The sequence below is a fragment of the Diceros bicornis genome, chromosome 5 (assembly GCF_020826845.1).
Source record: "Diceros bicornis minor isolate mBicDic1 chromosome 5, mDicBic1.mat.cur, whole genome shotgun sequence".
Taxonomy (NCBI): Eukaryota; Metazoa; Chordata; class Mammalia; order Perissodactyla; family Rhinocerotidae; genus Diceros; species Diceros bicornis.
The window spans coordinates 92,050,642-92,075,783 of record NC_080744.1 but is presented as its reverse complement, the minus strand read 5'-3'; the positions used below and the strand labels follow the sequence as shown (position 1 = coordinate 92,075,783).

General features: G+C 47.7%; 1 protein-coding gene across 4 annotated transcripts in view; it reads left to right on the top strand.

Moving 5' to 3' along the window:
• NTRK3 (neurotrophic receptor tyrosine kinase 3) overlaps positions 1 to 25,142 on the top strand; it is a 373,138-nt gene that overhangs the window by 54,126 nt on the left and 293,870 nt on the right. For all 4 annotated transcript variants that reach the window (XM_058542401.1, XM_058542404.1, XM_058542403.1 and 1 more), the window contains exons 2-3: positions 14,223 to 14,297; positions 15,063 to 15,134. In XM_058542401.1, coding sequence (XP_058398384.1) covers positions 14,223 to 14,297; positions 15,063 to 15,134 — 147 coding nt within the window. The remainder of the gene's footprint in view (positions 1 to 14,222; positions 14,298 to 15,062; positions 15,135 to 25,142) is intronic.

The following is a 25,142-nucleotide window of genomic DNA, read 5'->3' as shown; positions in this document are numbered from 1 at the left end:
GGGGCGATGTGGGGATGAGGGTCTCACACTACGTGCATGTCACAGCCTCAGCCACTGCAGCTACAAGCAGGGGCACTCTTCCGGCCATGGAGGCCCCAGTTCCTGACTTCAGTCCATGCACGATCCAGTGACTGCTTGAAAAGAAAAAACTCACTTCTTTTTCTTACTCTCAATATTTCCCTCTGGCTACCAAATGTGTGGAGAATTTCCCCTATACAACCAATTCTCCAATTCTCTGCAGACACCAAAGGGGTGTCCTACAGTCCAGTTCTGACACTCTCTACCTGGAGTTAGTGTCAGATCCCACAGTTAATGGCTCAGTCCCACAAGACTGCACCAACCCCCTACTTCAGACACCAATCACGAGTCCAGTTTGTCACCTGGGCTTCTGACCGACTGGCTACAGATGGATGCTCCCAGGACCCCCTCTTTGGGTTTGGTGATTTGCTAGAGTGGCTCACAGAACTCAGGAAAACAGTTGACTTACCAGATTACCAGTTTATTATAAAAGGATGTAACTCAGGGGCAGCTAGTTGGAGGAGATGCATAGGGCATGGTATGGGGGAGGGACACGGAGATCCTGTGCTCTCTCTGGGTGCCCCACCCTCGCACCTTGACATGCAGGTGACAGGCCACGTACATACATCAGCAGCCACACAGAACTCCCATGTGTTCACCAACCTAGAAGTTCTCTGAACCCATATTTTAGGAGTTGTATGGAGGCTTCGTTATGTAGGCACAACTGATGAAATCATTGACCATTGGTGATTAGATTAATTCAACCTCCAGTCAGGCAGGGCTGAAAGTTCTAATGCTCTAATCATGTGGTTGGTTCCCTTGGCTAGCAGCCCCCATCCTGAGGCTATTCAGGAGCTCCCAGCCACCAGTTGTCTTATTAACATACAAAATACACATCCTTTCAGAGATTCCAGGCATTTTAGGAACTGTGAGTCAGGAAATGGGGAGCAGAGACCAAATATATATATTTCTTATTATATCACTCTGCTTTTCTTTATGGATGGGAAAATAAACATTCTTTGAGCTCTAGCATATTCTAGACAATGTGCTAGGCCTTTTACAAACACTATTTTAATTCATCTTCATAATGCCTCCATGAAGTCGGCATCGCTGTCCCTATTTTAGACATGGAAATGCTGAGACCATGGGAAATTACCCAGCTGGTCAGTGGCAGGCTGGAGATTCAAGACCATAGCTGATTCCAAAGACCATTATTTTTAACTACAGCAAACTGCTTCCAAACATCGAGGCAAGAACCAGGGAGGAGAGGGTCTGAGGAAGCTCGACAGGCTGGCTTCTCTGTTGGGGTGAGCACACCTCCCTGAAGCAGCTCGACTTTTTATCTTCTGTGACAGAAGGATGAGGGGATCTGGGGATGATGGGAGTAAGAGTCACAAAAGCTGTTCACACAAGTCCCAGCATCTCCCCCTTTCCTCTCGAGCTTCATTCGGGATTTGCGCCCCAGGAAGCATTTCAGTAGTGCGATGGGTTGGACACAGGGAGTAGAGGAAAAGTTGCTTCTGCCCTCAAAGGGTCTGCGGCTCTTTATATAACCCTTCTCCTCAGTTACAGCTTTCCCTGGAGGCTTAAGGCTTCCTAAAAGAAGCTTTGGTTTGGTGTGAGAGGTGTTTGTTAGCCCTTGGGGGGCCTTGAGCCTGTGAGGGACATGTTCAAAGTCATTGTTGAGAAAGTCGAGCCTTGAAGAGATTAGGATGCAAAGGCCAGACGCTGAAAGGTCTGCTAAGAGTTTGTATCCTTCTGGGCATGAGGCTCTCTCAGACAGGGGCTGTGGAAATAAAAAGATGAGAAAGTCACTAGAAATATCATGGAAGAGAGATTGGTTGGACTTCAATCTAAGAAGAATGGGAGAGAGATGTCAAAAGCTTCTTGAATAGATGTGGTTAATAGATGGTATTTACAATGTCCCTTATATATTGTGCCTGTGGCAGACGTCACTAATTGATCACAGCTCTTTTTCCTGCTCAACCACAGATTCCTTCCAAACACAGCAATCTGTGTTGGCTCTGACCAACTACTGATGTTGTACATAGTTGGAATCCACTTACCATCTCTGCTCTAAGGTTTCGGTTCCGGAGGACTGAGCACAGGTAGTTTGGGAGAGTTTGGGAGGTAAGAGCGAGCTGTTCTCTCCATATTTGCTCTTAGGAGTCCAGGGGAATGCGTAGTTTGAGAACAAGAACTACAGAACCCAGGAGAGGCTGGGCATCAAGGGTAGAGCTGTAGAGCTAGAATTAATCCCTAATTAGGCACTAATTGAAGTCATGTGAATAGAGAGATGCCTTCCAAGAGAGTGAAGATACGGGGACAAGAACAGACGGTTTATTGCCGGAGGATAGGAAACTGCTTGCAATGCTGAAGCAAGGAAGGGATAAGTTAACACGGAAAACCTGCATTCCTTCACTGAGTGAGGAAGACTGTCTCTCCAGCCCCCTAAATGGAATCCTCTGGAACCAACCTTAGGGCTGGTTTCCTTTCAGATTACAAGGGCTAATGCTGTTCATGTCTTCCTCTTGAGTCTCAGATGTAAGCCGATGTTCCTTTCAGTACTGGTGTCTTTAAAGGAGCCCGCCTCCCTCCCTACAGCCTCTCACTCCACATCCCTCTTCTAGCTCTGGCACAGCCCACCCTTCCTCCTCTGTCCTGTGACTTCTGTCTTCTTCGCCATGGCTTGGTCACATCCCTGCTCACTGCGCAGAGAGAGCACTAGGCACCACCAGCGTGGTCTTGTCTTTCTGATGGTTATCTTGACTAATCACTCTGACACCCTCAGGTTCCGGGGATGATTATTCCTGCAAAGTTAAGGGCTCCCTTTCCTCCCAGTGACCTGGAATTACCCTCTAACAATGAAAATGCCCCAAGCCTTGGAGCAACTTTCCAGCATTAACTCTGAGGCGGAGCTGCAGTGAGGAAATCTCCCCTCTTAACAGGGGAAAATATTGCCCTCGTAAGTCTTGATGCAATGCACTTGAGCTTAATGCTCGCTTACCCATTCGCCTTTATAACTTCCATATTGAGTGAATTAAGTCTGCCATGTGGCTAGTTATTAAAGAAGTGATAAGTGCTTTATAATTCAGTAAAGCGTGGCCTGGCCATCTCACATTTTCCTAAGGAAATTGGCCACCCAAAGGGCAGCACTCTCAGGACCCCTGGGGCAGCTGATTTTAGGCATAGAGCTTGCACTGTTGGATTACTTTCAAGCCGCTGCTCTGGCCTGGACCAGACTCTCCTTCTTGCTCAGACTTTCTCCTCCAAGGCCCGTTAGGGAGAAATGGTCAAAGTCAATGTGTCTCTGCTTCAGGCTGTTTCTGCTCTTCATCAAAGACCTCCTCTTTCTCTCCTAGTTCAAAGCTGAGATGTCTAGTAGGGACTGGAGGTCTTATGATCAATGTGATTTGACTCATCTATAGATAAGAGGAGACTGTCTCTTAGGGGCCACAGGCTTCTGGCCCCCTCACCCCAACCCCTTGGGCACAGCTTGCTTCTTATACCTTAATCTCTTCAAATGATTGGAGAAGATGCTGGTCCCATCAAGATCTTGGGAACCATGACCTTTTCACATCTTGCCACAAGGTCCCAGGGTTCTGAGGAGGGACAGTCATTTATTATTTTGTTCATTGAAATTTTCTACTATGAACCAGGAACTGGGCTGAGTGTTTTGGATACAGTAGCAAACAAGATAGACAGGTTGCCTTACCTCATGGAGCTTGCATCCTGTTATGGGAGAGACACAATTGCAGACATGAGGTAATTATGATTTTGGCAAGTGATATAAAGGAAATATCTAGAGCAACACTTCTCAACTTTGGCAGTATTAACATTTTGGATTGGATACTTCTTTGCTGTGAGGAAGCTGTCCTGTGTCGTAGGAGATTTATTAACATCCCTGGCCTCTATCCACTAGATGCCAGTAGCACCTCCGCAGTCGTGATAATCAATGGTGTCTCCAGACGTTGCCAAATGTTCTCTGGGGGCAGAATCCACCCCTGGCTTGAGGACTATTGATCCAGAGGAAGGTTATACAGAATGAGTTTAGTTAGGTTGGCTGGGGAAGGCTTCTCTGAGGACGTGACATTTAAAGAGCATCCAAGTGCTTTTAAGGAAAAACTAAATGCGAATCCCTGAGAAGAGGGAGGGAGCTTGGTGTTTCGAGATTAGAAAGGAGACCAGAGACTAAAGCCAAGTGAACAAGGGTGAGGTTTGTTTGAGCTGAGGAGGCAGAGGCATGAGCCAGACATGTAGGATCTTGCTGGCTGTGGTGGAGTCTTAATTTCTTTCCAAGTACAGGAGAAGCCATTGGAGGTTTGTTTTCTGGGGTGGGGGTGGGGGAGAAGGAAGTGATCAGATTTATGTTACAGAAAGTTCCCTCAGGCTTCTGTGTGGAGGACAGATTTTAGTCAGACTGGAGTGGAAGTAGTGGTCATGTTTTGGAGGCAGCGGTCTTTGTGAGAGGTGATGGTGTCTTGGCCCCATGTGATAAGAGTGGAGGTGGCGAGAAGTGGACAGAGCTGATCTGTTGTGGAGGTGGACTTGCTAACGTGTGGATGTTGGAGGGAGGGAAGGGAGCAATCAATGATGGAGTTTGGCTTGGACAACTGGGTGGTACCAGTGCCATTCATTGAGATGGAGAAAGCCCAAGTGGGAGGAAAGCAAGAGCTGGTGTTGGACCTGCTGAGATATCAGAGAAGAGCCTGGAGCTCAGGGAGAGATCTGACTAGAGATAAACATTTGGGCTCCATCAGCACACAGATGGTGTTCAGAGCCAGTACATGGGTGAGATCCCCATAGCATGGTGGGGGTGAGACCTGGGAGACTCCAACATTTAGAGATCAGACAGAGAATATGGAACCAGCAAAGGAGACTCAGAAGGAATAGCCACGGGAGGAGAAGGAAACCTAGGAGAGAGTGGAGTTAAGGAATCCGTAGAGACGAGAATGTCTCAAGAAAGAGAGAGTGGTTAACCCAGTAAAATGCTGCTGAGAGATTGGGTAACTGGATGACAGAGAAGAGTCTATCGGGTTTGCTAATGCAGAAATCCCTGGTGACCTTGAGAATGTAGTTTCAGTAGAGTGGTGGGGACAGAAGACAAAATGGGATGAAAAATCAAAGGGAGGCGAGGAGGTAGGGCCTGAGAGTGTAGAAAATTCTTTTGAAAACATTTGCCATAAAGAGATGTAGAGACATGAGTTCGTAGCTGGAGGAGGACATAGAGTCAAGGAGATTTTCCTTTTAAGTGGGATCTCCTAGAAGATGTTTGTATGGTGATGGAAAAATCTAATAGAGAGAAAGTGAGAGTGCAGAGAAGAGAGAGAAGAAATGAATGAGTTCGTGAGAAGGCAAGAGCAGTTGAGGGGAAGGTCCACATGTGTTGCTGATAGGGTGCTAAACGCTTAAGTTCTGCTGTTGATCATTTTGTGGGTTCGTTCATTGTTCATTAATTCATTCCATCAGATGTCACTGAGTATTTGCATGCCACTGGAGACACAGACTCCTGTGTCTGGTGAAGGCCATAGTCATGTGGGGGAAGGGAAAGATGAAAAAGATGTGACAAGGTGCCAAGAGCATTCTGGTCTCATCTCCTCCCATGTTTGGCGAGAGGGGGCCCTGCCCACTTCCCCACTCCTGACACTGATTGTGAGCAGCAGACCTGAGATCTGGGAGGGAGATCTGGTCCATGGGCCTGCCAAGACCTCTGGGATCACCCTGTTTCTGGGCTCTGTAGTGTCTCCAGTTGGGATGTTGAATGGTGTGCCCTGGGCCACATCCCTCCTCAGAGATCAAGTTCAGGGAGCTTGTGGAGTCAGACCAGGGCTCTGGGCTGCTCAGGGGGGCCAGGGTGAGGACTGTGCAGGTGCTGAGCATGGAAAGCCTCTGGCATGGGGTGGGGCATCTAGGTGGCTTCCTGGGTATGTACTTATCCTGGGGTAACTGTCCTCATTAGAGATTCTGGTGGCGAATGAGACAGATATGATCCCTGTTCTCATGCATCATAGTTCCAGCGTGGAGACACTGATGACAAACATGTAATCAAATAATCAAATGACAATTACAGATGGTTATTAAGGGCTGTGAAGGACACACACAGGGGCTTGTGCCAGGGAGCAGCTGGAAGGGAGAAGGAGGGGTGTGCTCCCATGGGTCAGGGCAGGCTTTTCTGAGAAGGTGACCTTTGAGTGGAGACCTGAGGGATTCAAAGGAGCTGGGAAGTGTTTCAGGGAAGTTCCCGTTGGGAATAAGCCTGGTGTGTTTAAAGAACAGAAGGCAGGCCAGTGTGGCTGGGGGCCAGAAAACAAGGGGAAGGTGCTGAGAGAAGGGGCTATAGAAGCAGACAGGAGCCAGCTCATGCAGGACCTCGTGGGCCGTGGCACAGGGCTTGGATTTTATTGTGAGAGCCAAGAGAAGTGGTTGGAAGGTTTTAAGCAGGAGGGAGTGTGATCGTGCTGGTGGGTGACGGCAGGGAGGCTGGTCAGGAGGCAATGGTTGTTTGCAGGTTAGAGGTGGTGGCTGCCTGGTGTGCCGACATGTGGGCATGCTGGAGTCCCGCGCCTGCCCGCCCAGGCAGCAGCAGTGAAGTGGAGAAGAGCAGATAGACTGGCGAGGGGTGAGTCAGTCTGGTTGCAGACTGGGGGCCAAGCAGGACAGCCTAGACTCGCCAGTGAACTGTCTGACTCCCAGATGAAATCTTGCTCCTAGGGTAGCAGAGAGGGTGCGCTCTTGATCTTTTCTCTGTTAGGAGACACAGCATCTCAGCACCTGAAGAGCACAGGTGTGTGCACAAACGTTCCTCATTCCTGGCACGGGCTTTGGAATTGATCAGGAAGCCAACACAGATGCTGTCGTCTCCCATCTGTTCACTGCATGATCTGAATGTTCCTTTCTGCGGTCCCGGGGGGGGGGGGTGTCCCAGATGCAGGGCTGGTTCACTGTGGTCCTTGGCTTGCAGCTGCTTATAGAGCTGGGGTGCTAACGTGCTGGCGTGCTGGAGTTGCTGGCCCAAGAAGGCTCCGCAGGCTCTCGGGTCTAGCTCCCCAGGCATCTAGTACCCCCTTGACAGCTGTCAAGGGAAGGAGAGCCGGGTGACTTGGCTGGTGTGATCCGATGTATCTCCTCCCCAGCCGCCTTGGTGCCTGAGCTCTGTGGAGCTGTTGCTGCAGACGGTTTGTTTATAATGCTAAACATATCAGATAATTGAAAGCTAATGCTTCTGTCTGGATCACTAGACATAATATGCCTGGATAACAAATCAATTTCCTCACTGCCCTACAAAGCTTCGAAGTCAAACGCACAGCACATTCATGTGTGTGTGTGTGTGTGTGTGTGTGTGTGCATGCACTCATGCATGTGCATGCTCCAATGCTGACTTGTTAGGAAATGGGATTTTAGGCTAGTTTCCCCAAGCACTGAACTCCATACTTCAGTTCGGCCCTCCGTCTTAGAACAGGATTCAGGTGAGAAGGGGATGGGAGCCTCAGGTCTGATGGAGAACAGTCTGGAGAGAAGGCACATCTGAACACAATCTTATCTGAGGCTCTTGTGTTCTCTGTTGGAGGACTGGAGTTCTCATTTACCAAAACATCTGAGAAATGCCAGTTTCAACTGCCTCCTGCCAGATGCACCTCCAAAAATGGGTGTATGGAACATAATAATATTGGCGGACATTTAGGTACCCCCAGAGAAATATGAATTATGACTACACCTCCAGGAATATTTCAGTTATCTGTAACCTCAGTTATCCAGAAAGGAGACGAGAAACAAAGGAAGAAAAGAGGGAGAAATATCTGCCTATCTATATGTGTGTGCAGGTGCCTCTGTGTGTGTGTGTGTGTGTGTGTGTGTGTGTGTGTGAATTTTCTCTTATTCTCTTAGATCCTTATGCAGATTTTATTTACTCTTACACAATTCCAACAATAGTAATGGTATCAGCTATTTATTGCACTAGTGCTATGCATCAGTAGTGAATGGGGGACTTGGGCATTGCCTCATCTAATCCTCACAGCTGGGTTTCCTATGAGGAAACTGAGGACTGGAGGCCTGAGTAACTGGCCCAGGGGCATCCAGCTTCTAAGTGCCAGACCTGGGTGTTGTCTCCAGGTCAGCCTGCCTCCGAGGTGCCCGCTCTTAACCTCTGGGCTCCAAGGCACTGCAGAGCAGCCTGGCAGAGCATGTTTGAAGGGAGGGGGGCCCCCGGGCCAGGTGCTTAAGGGGTGATGGCCACGGCCTGATAGCAAAGAAAGAGCTGGAAAACTGTTAAAAATTGATGCAATAACCATTAGAATTCAGGAATGATGTCAGGGTAGGGCCATTTTGGGTGGGAGCACAGATTCTGCATACATCAAGAGCCTCTGAGGGGGCTGTTGTGTTACAGCTCAGCAGACTAGTTAGGTTGGCTGTGATGATCCAGGATCATCCAGAAAATGTAAGTCATGTTCTGCCTACTCTGCTTAAAAAGTCAAGGAGGTGTGTAATGCATTTTAGGGGAAAAAAGAAACATCCAGCAAGGAGGTTGAACATGCAAAGGTTTTGCATTTAAATTTAGTTGTCTGGAAAATTTGGTTATGAAGAACAGCTCATTAATAGCAGTGAGAAGTCACAGTGAAAATAGTGATCTGCCAGCAAGATAGGAGAGAGAAAAGGTTTGGAAACATGAGGCAGTACTGGGCCTGCCACGTCTAATGGAAGGAAGGATGCTCCTAAGTGCCACCAACCAATCCCTTGTCTTGCCGAGTACTGACGTGACGAGGAAAGTTCTGCCAGGTGAAGGGTGCCCTGCCCCTCTCATGGGCCTCGCCAACAACCTTAGTCCCCTGGTATTGGATGGAAGTGGACATCTCAGTGTTCTAGAGTTTTCTATGTATAGGACTTAAATATTGGAGCTATAAACAACTCTTAAACGTAGCCACATGACATGTTTTTAATTAAAATATGGGCCACACAGTCTGTACCATTTAATTTTTATATATTTGGAGATTGCCAATTCATTTCCATATTGGCCCAAGCCAAACAGAAGGAGGAAGAAAGCTATGGTACAAAAGCACAATCAAATTTATTCTAGCACAAAGGATTTTTGAATTCTCTATGGATGTATCAATTAATATTTCACTTGTGCCCTAGTTCATCCCTAAAATGGATGTGGAGCAGCTGTCTGTGGTTTGGGTTTCTCTGCCCCAGGACTGGAGCTGTTATTGTGAAGCATTGGGAGTGGGTTCGTTTCTGATAGTTTTTCTCGGACTTCTGAAGAGACTTTGCACCTGAGCCATCGTCTGGCTCCGACCCACCCAAGTCCACCTGGCAGCAGCGTGTTCTCTGACCACGGGGGCCCACCTGGACCTCACTGAGGTTTTCTGAGTGGCAGCCCTCAGCCGGGTTCTGGCTCAGGAGCTCAGCATTGCCATGAATTAAGCCTCACTTCCTCCCTCTCTCTGGAAAAGTGATGCACATTAGCTCTTGGCAAAGAGTTGTGATTCTGTGATGTCAAGGAAGGGCAGTGGCCAGAGGGTAGGGACAGGGCACTGGGCTGCCTCTCGGGATGGAGCATTTCACATTTCCATGCAATGAAGGGGCCTTAGAAATGCAGAAGAGGAACTTTCAGTGGAGGGAAAAGACTCTTGGCCAGTGGATTCCAGCCAGAGCTTGGTGAGAAGAGACGTGTAACCTGGATTTGACCATGGTTCAGGGGGCCAAAAGCCCCTCACTTCCTCACAGTACTGCCCTTGGCTCTGGAGGGTTCAGGATCCTGGTTTTGATCTTTTCCTCTCACCTGGACCAAGTGACCTGAAGGCAACCCTTTTGGTTTTGGCCTGGGGCCTCTTAGCGTTGGCTACAAAGCAGTCGTTTTCAAAATTGTTGCTGTTTTAAGCCATGAGACTCTTTCTTCAATGGCAATTTTAGGCAGAAGCCTCGTGTAATAAAGTAGTGTTTCCTAACCTCAGTACTGTGGACGTTGTGGGCTGATAATTCTTGATTGTGGGGCCTGTCTTGTGCATTTCTGGAATGTTTAGGAGCATCCTTAGCCTCTACCTACTAGATGCCCATATCACTCACTTCCCCTTAGGTATGACCACCAAAAATGTCTCCAGACATTGCCAAATGTCCCCTGGGGAGCAAAATTGCCTCCAGCTGAGAGCTACTGTATTAAAAGAGACTAAAGTGGAGATAATTTTCTTAAAGTAGGGATGGGGGCCTGGAGTCTTCCTCTTCATCTTCTCTCTACCCCTCCCTTCACTGCTCCTGATGGAAGCAGGGGCAGGCAGACTGAGAACCAGGCTGCAGGTCTCCGTTGCTGCGAGCAGAGTGGGCAAACGCAGGATCTCACCGTTCCGCTGCCCCTGCTCCTAGCGTCACTCTGAGTTCTTTTTCTCCTGCGGCGGCAGAGTGTTCGCTGCAGGGATGGGCTGGGGCAGCCTGTGGTCCTGGAACAGAGTGACCAGTGACTGCCTTGCTCAGGGTTCAAGCGCCTAACTTTCCTTTAAAAAATGATCATTATTGATTGATTTTCAAATGACAAAGTAAATACTCGATGAAGACAACTGGACAACCCAGAAAAGCACAAAGAAAGGAGAAGCCACCTGTAATCGTACCAGGCCAAGTACCCACTGTTTACCGCGAGCGAAGGCAAACCCAACCACTCTCATACCTTATCTCATTTATTTATTGTATTTTTAGAGCCTGCCTTTTCCACTGGAACTCACGACCTCCCTAATGGCACAAAGCAGCCAGCAGAGTTACCATAACTGACCCCCCAGGGCTGGTACCAAGTGATGAGTCACAGGAAAACTTGGCGGGCGCCCTGCCGATGTCGTCCACAGCTGTCAGGCTGTGCCCTCACCCCCTGCGCCTCCCTCGGAACTTGCCCTGCTCTGCTGTCTCTGCATCCCCTGAACCTGTTTATAACTTCTGCCTGAGCAGTTTTCCTGCAGGTCATGAATGACAGGTTTACCACCCCTCCGCCCTTCTGCCACATGGCGTTTTTATCAATGATTGCTGAGAAATGACAACTTCCAGCAGAACCGTGATGTACCATTTTTAGCTTGAAAACTGAGAAAAGACTGCTCAGCCTCTGCAAGGCAGAGGGTTAAAAATAATCATCGCGGCTGGCCAGCATTTCCTGAGGATGTATTGTGTGCCCCCAGCTGCCAGCACGGGCTTTTTTTTTTTTTTTTTTAACATTTTGGTTATTATTTTTTTTTTTTACATTTATTTATTTATTTATTTATTTCCCCCAAAGCCCCAGTAGATAGTTGTATGTCATAGTTGCACATCCTTCTAGTTGCTGTACGTGGGACGCAGCCTCAGCATGGCCGGAGAATCGGTGCGCGCCCGGGATCCGAACCCTGGCCGCCAGCATCGGAGCGCGCGCACTTAACTGCTAAGCCACGGGGCTGGCCCAGCACGGGCTTTTTAACGTAGTCTTTCAGTCCTCACGTCATTGCTATGCTGGAGGCATTTTATTATCCCCATTTGACAGATAAGGGAGCTGAGGCACAGACAGGTGGAGTAACCTGGACAGGGTCACCTAGATAGAGGCAGTGGTGGGGCCAGGATATGCATCCTGGCAGCCTGGCTCTCGGCAGGGTCCTGCAACCTTTTTCTGTTGCGGGCCAGAAAGTAAATAATTTAGGCTTTGCAGGCCATATGGTCTCTGCAGCAGCTACTCAGCTCCATCCTTGTAGTGCGAAAACAGCCATAGACAATAGTAAATGAACAGGCATGAATGTTGAAATTTGAATTTCATATAATTTTCGTATGTCACAAAATAGGATTCTACTTTTGATTTTTTTAAAAATGTAAAAGCTATCTTTAGCTCGCAGGCTGTACAGAAACAGGCGGTGGGCTGGATCTGGACCCTGGGCTGTAGTTTGCCGACCCTGTTCTAGAGACCAGACTCCTAGCTTATGCCATTGCACTGTGGCTGTCAAAATGCTATTCCCTGATATAGGAAGACTCACACCCCACAGAGGAAGCAGGGGCCGTGTTCATTTGACCAGGGAGCCCTTTGCACCAAGGACTTCATTCATTGCCCTGCCATATCCCAGTGTGTGCCTGTGTTGGGGGAGCATCGATTTGTGGGCATAAGGACATGAAGGCTGAGTAGGGTGAAGTGTTAGAATGCAATAATGATTGACAACTCAACCATAATAAAAACACATTTATGGAATTCTAATGTGGGCTAAAAAAATGATTGCATTTATTTAAACAACTTGATTGACAGCTGCTTAATGGGAGCATATCCTTGTCTGACGCTGGTCTCCCATGAATGCATGGTCGTCTGTAGGAATACTGCAATCTACTTGCTAGTTTCCATGGACCAATGGCCCAGCGAACACCCTGGGGTTGGGGGCACTGGCACAGGTCGTTCTACTCCTCTGGCCTTCCTTTTCATCTGAAATGGAGCCAGGGTCCCTGCCTTGGTGGGACCAGACCAAACAAACTGCCTTAGGGCCATGGGGCTCCTAGGGAGAAGACTTCAGAGTTGGAATTCAATGCTGACCTGGCCACCTGGTCCATGTCCCTGGCAAATTCCAGTGTGTCTGGCTGCTCTGCAGGGGCTCCGAAAGACTGTGGTACAAAACGGCATACCTTGTCACTGTGTGACTCTGAAATTCTTCCAGAGGCCCTGGCCACCGCCACCCTGCTGCCTTCTGGCTCTGGCTACACTTGGTGGCAGATGGCAGAGCCATGGGTGTGGTGGGGCCAGGGAGGAGACGTCTGGGGAAGATGGCTGCCTCTCTTCTGGCCTAAGTGTGCTTTCAGTAACTCTGTCCCAGGGTGAGCTGTCACCTCTCTGCACTTCTCGCTAAGAGGGTGCTTGGACCTCCGGGACACTGATGGGAGAGTCAGATCTGGGGAGGGTGGGGCGGGCAGCGGAAGGCCTTCTCCTGAGGCTCCGTGGAACTCCTTGGGATAGCAGGTGTGTGTGAATGGTAACCTCTCACACAGCTCTAGAGTTTGAAAGGGCCTTGGTCGTCAGTAGTCTGATGGTTCTCAACTTGGGGACCCCAAAAGCAGTAATGGAGGATGTTTATCCCTGGAGTTTTGTCAATATCAAAAAAAAAACAAACAAAAACAAAAACAAAAACAAAAAACAAAAAACACCTAACAGAAATCAAACCCATAATCATGACAGGCCCTCCCGTGCTCACAGAACTTTTGAGTTCATTTGCTTTGGGGTGGAATTTATTCACTGGGCAAATTAGGGCTGGTTTACATCTATTGATAAAAAGCTAATGGTGGTTAACAGTGATTTACATCTTTGACTAATAAATCCAAGAAGATGAATTAATTATTACTTAATAAATGTAGTGTGCTTGCTCAACACAAGCCTCCTTAAACTTGAGATCTTTTGGGAGAAAGTTCTAAAAGGATATCTTTGTGATGAGAAGGGGGAGAAACTGTTGATCTAGTGCAACCCTCCCCCTTTACAAAGGAAGACACAAGAGGCCCAGAGAGGTCAGAGCCCTTGCTCACAGCCGCTGGTCTGTAATCTAAGTCACAGAGATGAAGCTAGAATTGGACTCCTTGACTGCCATTCTCACATACTTTCCGTGACACTGTGCTGCCTCCCCGGTACCTTGGTTTCCCCCTCCCTTGTGGACTAGGTTCTGCCAAATCAAGCTATTGGTGTTCTTGAACTCCAGATGGATTGGGCTGTGGTCACCCAAATGGGGACTTTGGTGTCTGGACCCTGGGGCCCCCTGAGGCAGGTGTGTGTTCCTTCTCGGTTTTCCCACCCAAAAGCCATGCCCACCAGCAAGCCATTCCCCCCACCTGAGTCGTTTGTATTGTCTTTATTATGAGCAACAACTAAGAAAATGAGCCTTTCCTTAGGAAATCCTAAAGACGAAAACAAAGGAAAGAAGACAGAAGGAAACGAAGTCAGGAAGACCCACAGGGAGATTGGGTTTCAGGTCTTTAAAGAGTAGAGTCTTCCTGGAGCTGAGGGGGGGCATTAAATGCTGTCCATGGGCCAGGCACTTTGGATGTAACAATGACCGTGTCAGGCAGGTGGTGTGCATCCCACTGGGCAGAGGAAGAAGTCGAGTCTCAGAGAGATTTGGTGACTTGGCAGAAGGCCTGGCTCGCAAGTGGCCGATACGGGATTCAAACCCAGGTCTCTCTGGCTCTAAAGCCAGCACCTTTCCTTCAGCCCCGCAGCTGACCTGAACCCTGCCTTTCCTCCTCCCCTGCAGACACATAGAGAACTGGCGCGGTCTGCACACGCTCAACGCCGTGGACATGGAGCTCTACACCGGACTCCAAAAGCTGTGAGTGCACCAGGTCATGGGAGGGGCCTCACCCGATGGAGGGGGTGGGCGGTCCACCTGTCAGCCTTCTGGGGCTAGGTGAGGGGTCTTTCAAGGCTGCTGTCTGTACTTTCCCCATGGGGGGTCCTCTTTTAATAGAGTTGGCACTGCCCACTTAGGGAATGCCAGGGGCTTCAAAGGCCGTCCCTTTACCCTCCCACATTTCATCTTAGCCTCCAGAGGTGAGAGGGTTGTGTGAAGTCTCACCTTGTAGACAGGGTTTCAAGGCAGGACCTGAACCCAGTCTCCTGGGCTAGTGTTCTTTCCTCAGCCTTGTGCTTGACTAACGGTCCCCAGAGAGTATGCACTTTCCCAGCCACCTCCTCCTTTGGACCTCAGTGCTAGTGGCTGCGGGGGATTCAGGGTGGAGGAAGGGAGGAGGCTCAAAGGGCCCTATAGGCAGCAGCCCTATAGTTGCTGGACCAGATTTATGAGCAGGAGCTCTGTTCTTACCCACTTGCCAAGATAGGTAGAAGGCAGCTGCTAGCCCTGCCTACTCACATCCCGAACCATCCCCCAGGTCCCAGTGGGGTATAAGCCCAGATGCTCTCCCCGACAACTGAACACCCCTGATTGGACCACCCAGTGATGGCTGATGATGAAGGGATTCAGTTCACAGGGGCAGCTACAGGTCTGGTCTTGCCCTGACCTCCTGGCAGCCTCAGCCCAGAGTAGATGTCCCCCTGCACCTTAAGCTCTGCCAACCCTCTTTTTCTATTTCTCCAGGACCATCAAGAACTCAGGACTTCGGAGCATCCAGCCCAGAGCCTTTGCCAAGAACCCACACTTGCGCTATATGTGAGTAGAGCTGGGTGCTGAGCCATAGGGAGTGGGCGTGTGGGAGGGGGGCCCATGGCAGGGAGAGAGTCCTGGGCAGGGAAGACAGAGACCTGAGATCTAGACCTGGGTTTGCCACTGTGTGCCCTGGGGCAAGTCCCTTAACTTCTGTGGGCCTCAGATTTTGCCTCTTAAGATGAAGGTTTTGGATTTGATGATCTCTAAGGTTCCTGTCGGAAAGAAAGCCCAGGACCAGGGCATAGTGGGAGGGTCCCTTGACCCCCAAGTTTGTTCACTTTCTGTGATGAAATTTGCACTTTATAGGAATATAAATGATAGGAAATTCCACGTGTCGTATATGATGTGACTACTACACTTTTGAGACCGTTTGTAGGTCCATAAGTGTGTGTGTATGTTGGGATGGGGGGTTAGAAGAAGAGGGAAAGCAGGACCAGACCAAGTGTTGTGTCTAAATAGATTCTGGGTTCAATGGAGAAGAGCTCCAAGAAGTGGAGACACCATATATAAGGTCACATAGCTTTGGGACAAGCTGGAGGTTGCATGGCTCCGGTGGAATTTCTGTCTGTCTGTGCCTCCCTTACCCTACCTCTTCCTTCCCCCTACCTGCTGTGTTTGATGGTGGAGGGGCCTCCTCAGGGTTGGCTCTGGCTAGACCTGCGGGTGGAATCACGTGAGCTTGGTGCTTCCTCTCCAAGCCTAGTTCTGGGCTGAAGTGTCTGAGATTTGATGGGAGGATCGCTACATCCTGAGGAGAAGGTGGACTTGAAAAAGTGATCAGGGGAAGTGCCAATCCACTGCACCCGAGGGGAATGCTTGCTGTCCAGTCAGCTCTCCTTTGAGGATAGTGGCCATCTTGGATATCTACTGGGTGTGTTCCCCAAGAGCAGAGATTCCACAGGGACCAGGGAGAGTGGAGTCTGTTGTATGCGGGGAGAAAATTGAGGAATGATGTGCAGACGAGTCTTTCCTTTGGCCACTTGAGAGTTGTCCTTGGAGGCACTTTGCACTTGATAATGGAAGGGCAGCCTGGCTGGATGGGAATCTCATAGGGAGAGGCATCCAAGGGCAGCTCTGGGAAAGTGTGGGGGAGGGGAGGTGCAGAAAGAGAAGACATCATGGAGCACTGTCAGAGGGAGTTGTTTCTCTTCTGGGGAGTTCTGGCCCCACTTCTCAGGCCTTTGTGTGTTTTCCCAAGCTCATAGTGAGTGCTCGATAAATATTTTTTTTATATGTTATGGCCACCCTTCTTTTGTGCTGAACTTTCTTTTCTCCTTCTGGAAATATCACACTGTATGGCCGTTGCTCAGGGCCCCATGTCTTTGCTGCAGGGGACTGAGACCTCCATCTCAACTGTCTCACGTAGCTCTCGCCCGCTTGCCCTAGTTGAGCCTCTGTGGTGGGATTCTCCTGATGTGGTTTCTTTGCAGCTAGGGGGTGTAACTGGGAGCAGAGGAGGGCCTTAGACCAGATGTTTCAGGTGTTTATTTTATTGAGGATTTGAGTTTTAATGTAAAATGTCCCAGGGGGAGAAACTTTTGACCTCTGAGATGTCTCCCTTTTCGTACTAACTCATACAAGGGTCACAAAGCTAAATGCCCATGGCAGACCAGGTGGGGACAGTGGAGGCTGGGGACCACATGTCCACTTGAAAGAGGCAGCCAGTAAGAAATTCCAGCTGACGGCTACTGTGTAGAGGTGGGGCCTTGTGTTGCCAGATTTACTGTGTTTTCAGGAAGAGTTGGAGGTCCAGTGAAACCTCTCAAGTTTTAAATAATGGCAACTAAAAATAAACCTATCAACTCCATGGGCCAAAAAAACCCACTCCATGGGTGATATGGAGGGCCAGTTTGTGGTCTGAGGTAGTATTTTGGGGGGAGAAGCTGTCAACGTGGAGAAGCTCTGTCCCCTTTGAGGACAATGGCTGAATGCTCAGAGTCTTCTAGGGCATTTTGTCATCTGCAGCTCTCAGGGAAATCGAGAGGGCTTTAGGACCCATCATGTTTCTACAGGCTACAGAGGTGGGATCAGTGGTGCACCTCAGGTTACAGGTGTCTCTGAAGTGGGTTGTAATGGGACATGTCTTTGACTTACCCTTGAGATCCCGGAAGAGGGCTGTGACCCACTGTCTCTTTGGGGATGATCTGGGGTCTGCTGGGTGGTGGAGTGACAGGCTGGTGAGGCTTTGCAAGGTTCTCAAGGCTTTGGGGGCAGGAGGGATCTGGTTGGAGTAGGTTCTGATGATACCAGTGAGCCTGCCCATGACCTTGGACCCTGTTTTCTCCTGGACACATTGGCCAGCTCTTGCTAAAGTACTTGCTGTGGGCGGCAAGGGGATCAGGAGCAAGAAGGATGGGTCATTGTCAGTTGACCCCCAATTTAGGCCTGGCTGCATACTGGGGCTGAGTTGGTTGCTTAGCTTGATGTGAGAAGGTCAGCACCTGGTCAAGGGGCTCTGACAGGCACAGTGGGGCTTCCAGAGGAACCTGGGGTTCATAGAGAGAAGAGTCAAGAGGTCGAGGCATATGCGCTGGCTTCATCCATGGGTTTATTTATTAACTTTTCCCATTTATGAAGACATACCCCAAATCCCAACTGAGTGAATTTCCTGGCAGTTCAGGACATTTTCTCCTGGCAAATGGGCCAGGTTTCTCTGTTCTCTCACAACATCTTCTATTTCTGTCCTCTAAATGCATTTACAAGTCTTCAGGCCCCAGCTGAGCAATCACAAGATGATCACTTACTCCAACACTAATTGCCGAGCCCTGGCTTGGCGGCTTTTTTCTAATTTTTTTTTGGGGTGATGGCTGAGAAGTCTTTTCTTCTCCCTTATGTACAGAATAAAAAGCAGGAAGTGAAATCACTGTGCCCTGTACCAATGTCAAGTTATCCAAATTGTTCTGATTGGTTCCATTGTCCCCCACCCCTAAGCTGCTGTTGCATTAGTCAGTGTAATTCTTCCTTATGCCTGGAAATGAACCAATGATGTTAAAGCCAAGTTGTCTGCCACAAAGAAGGCTGGAGATTCAGACTCTTGGATCCTACCTCAAGGTTTATGAGTGACTGAGCATCTCCTCTTGACTGCTTCAGTTTTCTCTATCTTTTATTGAATGTGAAAAAATAAAATATTGATTTGTATACATCAATGGAAATTCTTTGAGAGACTGCAATATTCTTGACCTTTATATCCTTTCCCTGATCTTAAAGATTTTGGATTAAGGATTCTTAAGGATAAAGATTTTTCCAAATTGATGCTTGGAATAGCTGTTTGTTAATCTGTAAAATGGGTGTAATAATAATGCCTACCTAGGGATGGGCTGCAGTAGAGATTAAATGACAGGAGGCACATACAACACTTAGCCCAGTGCCTGGTAAATAGGGTTCAGAAATGGCAGTTGCTAATAATGGTAGTAATTACTGTTATTGGTGGTGGTGATGATAATAGAATCAAAGAGGAGGTGTTAGGTAGCCACTACTTTATCTTGGAAAATCTGGATTTCTGTCCTACAATGCAGTCTATCTCTCTGGTGACTGGAACACTCATATCTGCAGTCCCTGGTGTCTTTCTTCCTTGAACACTGGTGAATAAACCTGATAGATTCTCTGTTCTCTCCATTTAGTCCCCTGCTCTGGACTCTTTGTAGACCTCTCTCAATGCTGTTAGTTTCAGAAAGGACCCAAGCAATTGCAGTTGATGAGCTTACACTTTATTTCCATCTGATTTGAGATCACATCTACCAGCACTATTGAACTTGGGTTGTGTCCTCTGCAGCTGGCTCAGCTCTTCCTTTTTGGGGTTTGTTTTCACTGGCATGGCTCACACGCTGGCTGGAGCTCCACTGGGGTCCCCATAAGTAGAACAACGTAGATGTCTGTCTATGAACCGCACTCAAAAGATGGTACTTTCCCTCATCTGTAGAGCACTTCATGGTTTTCTAAGTGCTTTCTCATACATTATTTCATTTAATTCTCGTGGCCATCCTGGGGGAGGGGGACTGTGGTTAGCAGCCTTCTTTTATAGCCCAGGAGACAGCCTGGAGAGGGTCTGACTTGTAAGCAGCAAAAGTGGAACTGCCAAGAAGTCCTCTGATTCTCTTTCCAGGAATCTTTCTGCTTTATCTCATGGGACAGAAGGGGCAAGTTTTTCACTGAAGCAATTAAAAAAAATTTATTAAGGTATTTAGAAAATTGCATAAAAAATGCTGGTATCAGAAGAGAAGAGGGAAAGGCTAGTGTTGATTGAGAACTTACTGTGTGCCAAGGGCTGTGCCTGGGGCTTTTCTAAATACAATCTCGCTCCACGCAGTAATTGTAAGTTTGGGTTCCCCTACCCCCCTTTCCTAGATGAGAACACTGAGACTCAGAAGTCGTAACTGAGTTCCCCCAAGGTCACGTGGTAGTTAGTGGAACAGTCAGGGTTTGGATTCTGATCCCTTTGACTCTGAAGTACGTGCCCTTTTCTACATCCCAGGTGTGTTTTATCTCTCTAGTTTTCTCAGCAAGAACTCCTTATGGGAGGGGTGGGGGTCTTTAAAGTTTTATTACAGAGAGCTGCTCTTTCCCCTGGGAATTTAGCACCATCCATCCTCAAAGAGTTCTGTTGAGAAAGCTCTGTTTAGTTTCTTTTCCTATTCAGGTCAAATCCTTTAACAACAGTTACATTACAACCTGAATATCTTTATTATAAAAGATTTCTTAGCATCAGCCTATGGCCCACTTATTTCCAAGAATATGTAATATAAGATTCCAGCAAGCCAAAATAAAAGAATTTATTTAATCCCTTAGAGTTGTTGTGGTGGGCTTTTTCTTGTGTTCAGTTTCTTGCTTTTACCCTCAAAGCTCTGGATGCCACATTAAGTTACTCCTCTCTGTTGTAAGGAAATGTACACTTGATCTTCAGCTGAGAGAGCCAGCCCCAAGCTGACCTGTGTGGGAGTCTGATGGTGTGGGGAGGGGGAGAACGCCCTGATTTGGGCATGATTGTGTCAATTGTGTTATGTTCACAAGGAGAGAAAGTCAGCAATGCTGGGCAGGTGGGAAAGAGAACGTGGCCAGAGTCCCTGCCCTTTCAGGACACGGATGAGGTTATTGGGATGAGAACATGGTGAGATTATTTATCATGTATTGTAAATCACTCAATGCTTTTTATCCTTGAAATAATCCCCATTCTGGGTTCCCAGACAACATGTAGATATTCTATCAGTAGACTGCCTCTCTACCTGGCCATTACCTCTGCGTTGAGACTTTCCTCCAAGTCCCAAAGGGATGTAACTGGCCTACTTGTCCGCTCACTGCTTCTCCACGTGTGTCCTTCCTCCTCTGTTCTACACAGAGGATGTAGCCATTGAGCGCTGTGTAGCTAACAGGAGCACAGGCTTTGGAGATAAAAAGGCCAGAGTTCAAATCCTGGATCTTCCACATCCTACTGGGGCAACTTAGGCAAGCTACTGGACTTCCATGAGCTTTGAAGAGACAGTAAGAGTTCCTACATCATAGGATTGTTCTGAGTCTTAAAAAAGATGACATTGGAAAGTGCTTAAGACAATGCTTTACGAAAGACTCAATATATATTTTTGCTGTTTTTAATGATTTCCTTCCTGTTGGTTGGTCTCTGATTTCACAGAATCATAGATGATTAAAGCTGGCAGGGGCTCTGGAGCTAACCCCCCAAATTTAAATTCCTGCCCCTGTCCTTTAGACTCCTATATCAAACTGTCCACCTGACCTCTCTAGTTGGGGGGCTAAGACACATGTCAGATTTAACTTGGCCAAAACAGAATTCTTGATTTCATTCCATTTCCTTGCTCTAAACCCTTAGTGTTTCTTGTTTTTCTAAGTGGTACCATCCATCAAATTGCTGAGGTCAAGACCTTAGGAGTCATTTTTGACTCTTCTCTTCCCTTTACCTGCCATCCTCCACCCTTCTGTCCCTCATTTCACCGAGTCCTTAAAACGTTTTATATCCATATCCACTTCTCTTGCCTTCCATGTCTTAGTCCAAGCCACCACCCTCTCTTCTGGCTTTATGGTAATAACCTCCCAGCTGATGTTTTGCCTCCACTTTGCCCCATACATTTTTTTCCAAACACAGTTGCCAGAGTGATACTTCAAACACATAAGTCTGATCGTGTCACTCCGCTGCTTAAAGCCCTCCAGTTACTTCCCACTTTACTTAGAGTGAACGCTAACCCCTCACCAGGGCCACAGGATGCATGTTGATTTGGTTTCATCTCCCTCTCTACTCTCCTTGCACTCCTACCCCTTGCTCTCAGCCTATGAACCTCCTTTCAATCCCTGGAACATGCCAAGCTCATTTCCCGCTTGGAGCTTCTGTACTTGCTGATCCATCCGACCCAGAGGAATCCCCTGCCCTACACATGGCTGTGTCCTTCTCATCAATTGCTCTAGTGTCACTTTCTTAGCCAGGCCTCTCTGACCTCTCAGTCTTAGTAGTCTTTCTTCTCCTACACACTTATCACTCTTTATTACATTATGTGGCTTAATAGTGTCCTCAGCCCTTATTACTTTTGACCATCCTAAAGTATCTCATTCAGTCATGTGTTTCATTGTTTATACTCTGTCTTCCCCACTAGAAGGTAAACTTCATGGAGCAGTGTCTTGGCTGTTCACTGCCATAGCTCCAGCACTTAGAATAATGCCTGTTACATGGCAAGTGGTCCGTAGCTATTTGTTGAATGTATAAGTGACTATAGTCTGACTTGATCATTCTGTGAATGAGAAGATGGATGTCCAGAGTGGAGAAGACTTCTGACCAAGATCCTGGGGTAAGAGCTGGGCCAGGACTAGAACCCAGGTCTCGGTACTGTCAGGGTGACACTCTTTCCACCACATTATCCTGTTGACTTTCCTTGAGTCCTATCTAGCCAGAGCTCCTCAGACTTCTGTCTATGGCAGAAAACATCACAGTCCTGTTTAAAAGACAGGACTTATGGGCAAGTATAATATGCAAAGCACTGATGTTATAAGACTTATAAATAGGACAGAATCATGTCACAACATCACTGTGCTAAAATGTCACATGAAATGTACAATGGAGGCAACTCATCTCCTTGAGCTTTCTTCTCATACAGCTCTACTTGCTCAGAAGCTTCCATCAAACCTAGTGCTTGAGCTGTTGCCTCTAAATCCTATCAACCAATTTGGTTATTTTGATGAGTAGTTGAATATGTGCTCTTGAACCATACTGCCTGAGTTTAAATTTTGGCTCTCTCATGTATATCTGTATATCTTGGGCAAATTACTTAACATATCTGCATGTCTGTGCCTTAATCTCCTCATTTGGAAAATGGGGATAATATGGTTGTTAACAAGGTTAAATGGGTTAATGCATGTGAAGCATTGAGAAGAATGTCTGGCCCATAATAAGAACCCAATATATATTATCTGTTATTGCTGTCATTATTCTTTAGGTGACATTGTGACAGTCATCTTCTCAGTATGCAGCTGAATAAATATGCATCTTCTGTGTTCCCCCCACAAAATACTGCATATGTGTATGTATTAGGACTAGGTTCCTAGCTTTAAAGAACTTACCATCTATTTGGGGAACATGGGGCCTTGACAAAGCCAGGACAGTGACTCCTAATCTTTTTATTTTTTTTTTTTGAGAATGTGATTACAGCTATGGAATTTCTCCTCATAAAGAGCTACACACACACACACACACACACACACACCATTTCTCACACTTCCTTTGGACCCCGAATTAAGAACCCTGTCCAAGGATGTCCTAGAGAAAGGTGTATGGTGGTTGGGATGTGTGGTTTACACCTAGCAGGTCTCAGCTATTTAAAAAATATTATTCCAGGTGTGACAAATGAGATTTATATTATGCCATATTCTTATGCGCATAAAAGAATTCCTTCATAGTTTATAATCTCCCCTATGGTTAAGATGAATCAGGAATATATTGAGTATGGGGTTTCTTTTTGGAGTGAGGAAAAAATGTTCTAAAAGTGATTATGGTGATGGTTAGACAACATTGTGAATATACTTAAAATCATTGAATTGTGCATTTTAAATGGGTGAATTGTATGGTACGTGAATTATATATCAATAAAACTGATGAATGTGCCTGAGTATGCATGCGTGTGTGTGTGTGTGTGTGTGTGTGTGTGTGTCTTGCGTCCCTCCTTAGCAGAAGCTTTCAGAGCTTATGTGTGGTCTGTCATGTCTCTTTGCCCTCTGCCATGGCACAGAGGATGTTAATGTTGCAGACGGAGGCTGTTCCATTAGCCTGAGTCTCACTGGGAAGGTGATGGGAACAAAGCCACAGCTGACCTGCTATGGCCGTGCAGTATGAGGAAGAAGTAAACTTTTGTTGTTAAAAGGTAAAAAAAGGAAAAGATAAACCAGGAATGACAGTGGCTGTAACCAGTGCACGGGGCGGGTGGGCTCCTGGGAGTGCATAATAACTCTCGGTGCCTTAACTGTCATCCTGTTCCTTTCTCTCCTACTCAAGAAAGGATCTCAGAACCTAAGGGAGAGGGATGCAAGGATGACTTTGAACCTTCTCTAATTTATACGTATAAAGAAGTAAATTGTAGACAGGAAGTTCTTTATTAGAGGTTCTGTATTGGAGGTTGTGGGTTGTTTGTGACACAGCTCACACCTTTGATGCACTGCACAAACGGTTGACCTTCTCCAGTGTTCCAACACAAGGTGGTGGAGGGGCCGCTGGTTTAGACTTTAAGTACGACTGTGGATTAGAGGTGGGCTGGAGTGGCTGGGGAGGCTTCATGGAGGAGCTAACAGTGGCTTTGGAGGAGGTGTGGGTTGGAATCGATGGACAGCTTGCTTATGGCACAGGCTGCGGCTCACTGTGGGGTGAGAACAGCCCTTTTCCCTTTTGGAATTCCTCCCAGAGCTGTTTAGACACGTGTTCATGGTTCCGGGCCATCGAGTCTGGTCAGCAGGTAAACTCTGAAAGAATTCCAAGGGAACAGGCTTTAGAAATGGAGCCATTTGTCAGTGGAGTAGGATTTTCACAGATCTAAGGGTTTGGGAAGCTTGAGTCAGGACTGCATGCAGTGGTGTGTCTTGGTGGTCTCCAGGAGGGGAGAAGATGCTGGACTTGGGTCCACGTGAGTGTGGAGAGGGGCTCAGTACCTGGATGGCTTTCAGTTGTGAGAGGTACCATTTGGCTCTGCTGGTGCTGGGTGACCACATCTGGCACATTGCTGCTCTTTCTCTGCATTGTTCTATGACCTTGGTAAGCTGTGTAACCCATTTAGTCTGTTTACACGTCTGTAAAATGAGGCAGTGTTATAAGTGGCCCATACCTGGCCTCATTGCATTTTGGGAAATTCTTTCTGGAAGAAAGGTGGCATCTGGGCCATCAAGGGGCAGGGCCAGAGGAAAGCTGTTGTTGGCTTTATTTTGGCCCTCCCCTCCCCCTACTGCCCTGGAGGGGCAGGCATTCCAATGCGGTGAGTTCCAAGGACATTAGTGAAGCACTGACTGTATGCCAAGCATGCGTCTATGCACCTTATATGACATTTTATGCTCATAATAGTAAGTAGACATGATTATTGTTCCCATTTTACAGATGAGGAATTTGAGGCACAGAGATGTTAAGTGACTTGCCTAAGTTTACACAGCTACTAAGTGGCAGAGACAGAAGCCAACTGTAGGTGGCCTGCCTCTAGAGCTCCAGAGCCTATCGTCTTAATAACTCTATTCTACCATCCATTGGCCGTGGCCACCTCAGGTCCAGCCTGGGCTGGTGTCAGTTCTCCAGAACCCAACTGGAGAAGAGGGTCAGGCAATAAGCTTCAGAGCAGCGCTTCTCAGAATAGGGGAAATTTTGGGAGAAGGACTATGGGAGAGTACTAACGGAGTCCTGAAACCAAGTCCTGCTTTACACCTGGTGGCCGGCAGGGCCTAGGTGAGTGAGCGATGCCCCTTAGCCTACTGGCTGGTACTCCGGAGGGCCATTAGCAGAGGATCACACAGGGTTGGTGTTCAACAGAGAGATGAAGCCTAATGATG